The sequence below is a fragment of the Egretta garzetta genome, unplaced genomic scaffold (genome assembly GCF_000687185.1).
Source record: "Egretta garzetta isolate BGI_Z169 unplaced genomic scaffold, ASM68718v1 scaffold60, whole genome shotgun sequence".
Classification (NCBI taxonomy): Eukaryota; Metazoa; Chordata; class Aves; order Pelecaniformes; family Ardeidae; genus Egretta; species Egretta garzetta.
The window spans coordinates 934,872-940,871 of record NW_009258269.1 but is presented as its reverse complement, the minus strand read 5'-3'; the positions used below and the strand labels follow the sequence as shown (position 1 = coordinate 940,871).

Sequence of the window (6,000 nt, the reverse complement as noted above, 5' to 3'; positions counted from 1 at the left end):
AGAGGAGACAGGCACCGTGCTAGCCCAACGCAAACGCTTGTTTCCCATTACCTTGACCACTTTTCCCTCAGCTGGTTAGCTGCTTAGACTGCAATAGACAGATGTGTGGGGAAAAAAGCAGGTTATTCATTATATTAAATTCTGTCATTTGCTAAAGTGATTGCAAGAAGAATCAAAAAGGAACAGTGTAAACATAGTGCCTTACTTCAGCTATAACTAATGTCTTTATCAAGTACCTATTAAATAAAAACTAGACAGACAATACCGGACAACTGGAGGACAGGGCTACTGCCATAGCATCGCATCACTTCTGCGAATCACAGCACGTTATGGGAGTTGCTATGCTCTATATCATTCCTAGAAAGGAATTAATTGATGGTATTGATATGAAAGGCAATAAACAGGATAGACTAGGTTGTCATTCCTGCATACGTGTAACTTCCCTCACTTGAAAAGCACTTTTGATGACAAGTGGGCAACTTAAAGCAATAAAGACTACATAGAAGTGTACGGAGGAGCACAGTAAAAGGGGAAAATGTCACATCTTGGGGAATAATCATAGCGTTATGCTAGTACTGATCAGACCTACTTCTATAATCAGGAATATTTCAATAGATTAAGTTTTTATAAAATATAGGGCTACAGAAATGAGACATTCTATATATTTTGCATTATAAAAAGCTTCCACTTACATAATTTTTTTAAAATATATTTTCACTGCTAACAGTATATCTGTAATATAGTATCTAATATAATAAAAATAGATGCTTACTGGATGGGAGCGATGTTGCCCTGTGGCAGGGACTCTCATTTCTGCGTGGTTCAAGCAGCTAGAAAAGTTGGTTGTTCCCTCCTTCCCTCAGTTTCTCAGCCATCAGCTGCCTGGAGACTGCGACAGCACTCTGGTGTGTTAACTGTCTTAAGAGAGTCCTCTGCAAAGCAGGCTCTGACATGTTCCTCAGCTGACAAATAATCTACTGGGCAAAATCCAACCTTGGTGTAAATTCTCTACATGATTCTTTTGTTTTACTAATTAGAAAACCACACACCCCAAACCAATGATCTATTTGTCATTAGTAAGGATATGGGACTTGTACAAGTCATGAAATTACCTTGTAGGAAAAAAGATTTTGCTATAGAAAATGTTAAATTACCCAAAGGGACATATGGGCCTGGCAGCTGATTCTGAGATTCTAAAGTAGGCAAGATTTTACTGTCACTTCCAATGGAAAAATAAAAACGTTCAAATGATGAATCTAGGAAGCGCGTGCCAAACTACACCCAAAGGACCATAGCACATGACCACCGTGCTGCCGAGATGCACGCTGGAGAATGACTTCATGTCCCACCACGTGCTGGGACTGCAGAAGGTGGCTGGGACCAGAGCAGGTATTCATCTTCCTGTACCAGCCCTTATAAACCTGCCCGGTCTTGCAAGAACTTAACCTTGTTGAACAGGATTTGTTCTGTAGTTTGAAAATTTATATGTGCAACACATGTTTTGCTCCTTTCTGGCTCACCCTGGCATGAAGATCCTTTAGTTAATGTGTTCAGGAAAAACTCCACCAAACTCAGTGTGGTGGCACCAGTGCATGTGAGAGGGAAAGCGGGATCTCTGCAGAAATAGGGATATTGGCTACACAGGCTGTCTGCTTAATGTCCTAGGTACATTTACTGTTCATTTTTTACAGATTGCCCTGGTAGATTCGACTTTTGTCAAAGCAGATTAACAGCAAGGCATTCATAAAACATTTTGTCGTATGGTAGCATGGACTGAGCTTTTCACTTACAATAGATGGCTGAGTAAGCTATCAACATGTGCTATCGTATGTAATCAAGCTTGCTAGATTAAAAGCAGGACTTGTGCCTAGCAAACAATGCTGTATATTACTCATTGAACTTTGAGCAGCAGTTCTCTCTTGTCAGGTTTTATTAAAATATTCACATGCTTCCAAAACGAAACAAAGGTCCACCGGCGTCTCTTGGGGAGAAGAGGTGGGATCGGTTGCATTCAGTTGCCATTTGGTTGGAGATGTCGTACAAAATCCTCACACACTGAGCATGGCTGAACTATAAAAAGCTTTCAGCCAGAAAGGAGGTCTTTGTTACACAAAGTCTCTGATCCCTCCAGCACTCACCAGACATGGTTACATCACGTTCTCAAAGAGCTGTAAGGATCTCATGATGTTGTCATCCTAAAAGCAATGAGAAAACATTTTCATAAAACCAGCACTGACAAGCACATCTCGCACCTTTGCATGGCACAGGAGGGGCTCTGCAGCTGCTACTGCAGGCAACAGCCTTGCTTTCAGAATCCTTTTCATCCTCGATGAGCTTGATCAGTGATCAGGTCCTGATTCAGCAAAGAGGTTGTCTCTTACTTTGGCACTTTAGTTGGTTTGAGGCATGCAAGCACAGGATCTTCTCCTAAGTGTGACATTCAGCATGGGCTGTGCTTTACTGAAGAAAACCAGGCATTGGCATTGAGCCGGTGACTGTACTGAACCCTCAGACTTCAGTGCCCAACTGCATTTCATTGATCCTGAATATGCAAATATACACTTAGCTAATATGCATCAAAAGTCCAAATGAAATTGCAGGTTTTGAACTGATAAGCAACCTGCCTTGAAGGACCACTTCATCCCAGAAACAACCAGCTCAAACCCAAAGTACATGCAATCTCAGGCTCTCTGAAGTTCCTAGATCCAAATGAGAAAGTTGGAGATGCACAAGGGAAATCCCAGATTGTTTCTCATGAAGTCTTGAAATTGTACTTCAAGGTAATTTCAGTTATTCCAAAAGTTAGAATAACTGTTTGTCTGGAACATGAAAATAATTTTCCATCCATGTTGAGCAACTTAAGAGATCTAGTGCATCTCATTCCTCTATTTTATTTTGAGGCTGCATCCATCTATCTCACTTCTAACACAGTTTGGTGGGTACTAGTATTGCCATGCATGGGAAATTAACCATCCTCTCCAAAGCAATGCTAGGAGTTCACTGCCACATCCTCAGAAATGGCAGAGGTGACCACTATGGTGCACTTTGGTTAGTTTTTCATAAAGAAAAAAAACCAAACAAACCCTTAATATTGCAGGGCTCGCTCCTATATGCCAGGAGACCACACATGACAGTGCAGCAGACTGCACAGCTCCTAGTGCAAGTAAGTCAACAGAAGGAACCAAAGCCAAACTAAGGCAGAGCATTAAACAAACTTTAACAGTAAAGTAAAGCTGCTTCAATACTGATACCACTAATCATACACATTTTCCTGAAGGCAAATTATGAATGTGAAGAATAATACACAACACAAATGACCAAATTAAAGATGATGCCAAAAATAAACTAAACAATCAGGAGGGACCAAGAATGAAGTAACTGAAAAAAATTAGCCTTGTATTATGCACCTGCTAACAAGGATTTTGCTGCCTGAAGTCCCTGACCGAGAAGTAACCTGGATGTTGCCAGAGCCAGACTCAACACAGAAACAGCGGGAAGCCAGCCTAGCCCTCCACACTGAGCATCTTCCCATTGCTCAGGTACAGAAGAGCTGTCTGACGGCAGAACAAGATATTTCCAGGGAAAATAAAATACACAGGAGGGCTGGTATGCAATTATTTGCACCAATGTAAACTTTCTAAAATGCAGAGTCCATTATTGTACTCATTAAATATTAGAGATATCTCTGAGCAAACATTCACACAGTTAATTACAGTCTTAAGACAACAGACACTTGGCCAGTTGCATGTTAACGCAGATGCTTGTCTTTGTGCCAGTGCTAAAAATGCCAGCAAATATTTATTACAGCCAACATAATGTATGGAATTTACAAGAGGGAGCTTATTTCCAAAACATGAAAAAAAAAATCCTTGCTATGATGACAGCATTTGCTTTTAGTGTTTAACCATGAAAACATCAATTGGTTTTATAAGTCAGTGCTGTAACTACAAGATTTTGAGAGACCGTTGACTCTGGGCAGTTCCAGCAATGTGGTACCTGCTAATGACATCCAGGGGCAGCACACAGAGGCAGTATCAGCCTCTTAAAAAAAACCCCAACAAACCAAACCAAAAACACCACCAAGAAAAAAATAATCTAAGGAAGGTTAATGGCATTATGAGCTTTCTCTAGAGTTATCTGCTTGTCTATAGAATCAGGTACTGCAGTTCACTCAGGAAAATAAAAGCACTGGCCACCAGCGCTGGAAATGAAGAGGCCCTCTCCCGTGATTCACCTAGCCCAACTTCCCTATTCAGTAACAGACTTCACAAAGCACCACCAGAAACTCAGTCTTGAAGCTGGCTGTTTCACAAAGCAAAGGAAACCTGGGATCCTGAGCAGCATCTTGTTTAAAATGGAGTTTGTCCAAAGGGAAAGCAAATGCTGTGGCATGAGCTACACCTTTCATTACAGTTATAATTTTGTCCTTACCTCCTGACACGATTCAATAAACTCATCTAAAGTTACAACACCATCTTTGTTTTTATCCATTTTCTGCAAAACAATAAAAAAAATTGTTTCCATAGGTAACACTGTAATTATAGTATAATATCTTATTTGATGCAAGCTGAATAAACCTAGGGAACTTTACAAGCTTAGATTACAGACTCAGTGTCATTAGGTAAATTTGCTGACTGCTAAGGACTTGTATACTCTGGTATTTGGAGCACTTTTGAGGTCATCTCTAACTATTCCTTCTTTGACATACACAGCAACTTCTGCCCTCATTACATTGTTTATTCACTGCCTCACCATCCAGCCATATTTCTGTCTCTCTGGGCAGTTGAGAGAAGCAGCACAGAAGGGCTGCAACACATGCAGAGGCTTCAGACTGGCTGCATGGAGCACATCCCAATGCAAAGGGTCAGGCTAAGAGACAAATGGGATAATTTGGAGTCATGATGCTGTAGTGTTAGGCTGAATGGCTGCTAGGGTTTATTTTGGGATATATGGTGGGACATAGGATTGAACTTGTGGCTCATGTTACAGTAAAGTGTATCAGTGCATAGCTCTAATATTAAGAAAAACACATAAAAAATCAAGTACCTGGAAGAATACTTCTACATGCTGCCTTGGAGCATCCTCCTTGAGCACTGGATACGTGTACTTTCCCATCATATCATAAATCGCCTTTACAATATCCATCATTTCCTGCAGTAGCGGCGTGCCAGCACAAACACAAAAGGGAAATGAATAGAAATGATAGCACATTTCTTTCTTTTACTACCCTTTTCCTCACCCTCCTCCTATTACAAAACAGCACAGAGAATGCCTATACACATGCATGAACACAGATGAATCATCACATACAAGTTCATCTATAAAACTGAAGTGCTTCTTTCTGACTGTGCCATGACTTTGCCACAGCTGCGTTGCAGGTGCCTGCAGTGCTCACGTCCCTCCCCTGGCCAGGCAGCTTTGCAAGACGCGTGCCCTGACATGGCAGCTGCTGGGGATGGTGCTGGCTGGGCTGCTAGCAGCATACTCAGTCCTGAGCACTGTGGCACCAACCTTGCCCCAGAGCCTCCTCCAGGGCCAGGGACATTCTGGGAACCCAGCCCTTCTCCACACTTTGCACAAACTGCCACACGCCTCCATGAACAGCACCAGTAAGCACAAACCCTCCAGGCACGCACAATAATTTTGAGAAGATAGACCAAGATGTATTTGCAAAATATTCAGGTTACCATACTCAAAACCAAGGCGCCCCACAAAGGGAACAAGCAATAGCAGATAAGAAGACAAAACCAGATGATAATGCAGGATTTGGGAGTTGTACTGGGAGTTTGCAGTGCTTCAGGTGAGCCCACACTGTGCCTCCCTTGTGCTTCAGTCACCAAGTAGGTATCGTCACCGTCACCCTCCCCTTCGCACAAGTTGTGTTGCTCATGTAACTAGGATTTTGTTCATGGCTAAAGCAATCCATTAAAGGCACTACAATATACGAAAATATGTCTACAAAATCATGGAATATAAGACCACTGCGTGACTTTACTTAGA

At 41.8% G+C, this 6,000-nt stretch overlaps 1 protein-coding gene across 5 annotated transcripts in view; it reads right to left on the bottom strand.

Annotated features, from left to right (window-relative positions):
- Positions 1-2,147: 2,147 nt before the first annotated feature.
- Positions 2,148-6,000, bottom strand: part of KCNIP1 (potassium voltage-gated channel interacting protein 1) — a 131,230-nt gene continuing 127,377 nt past the window's right edge. For all 5 annotated transcript variants that reach the window (XM_035888984.1, XM_009649550.2, XM_009649565.2 and 2 more), the window contains exons 6-8: positions 5,047-5,151; positions 4,432-4,494; positions 2,148-2,195 (exon numbers count right to left, since the gene is read on the bottom strand). In XM_035888984.1, coding sequence (XP_035744877.1) covers positions 2,148-2,195; positions 4,432-4,494; positions 5,047-5,151 — 216 coding nt within the window. The remainder of the gene's footprint in view (positions 2,196-4,431; positions 4,495-5,046; positions 5,152-6,000) is intronic.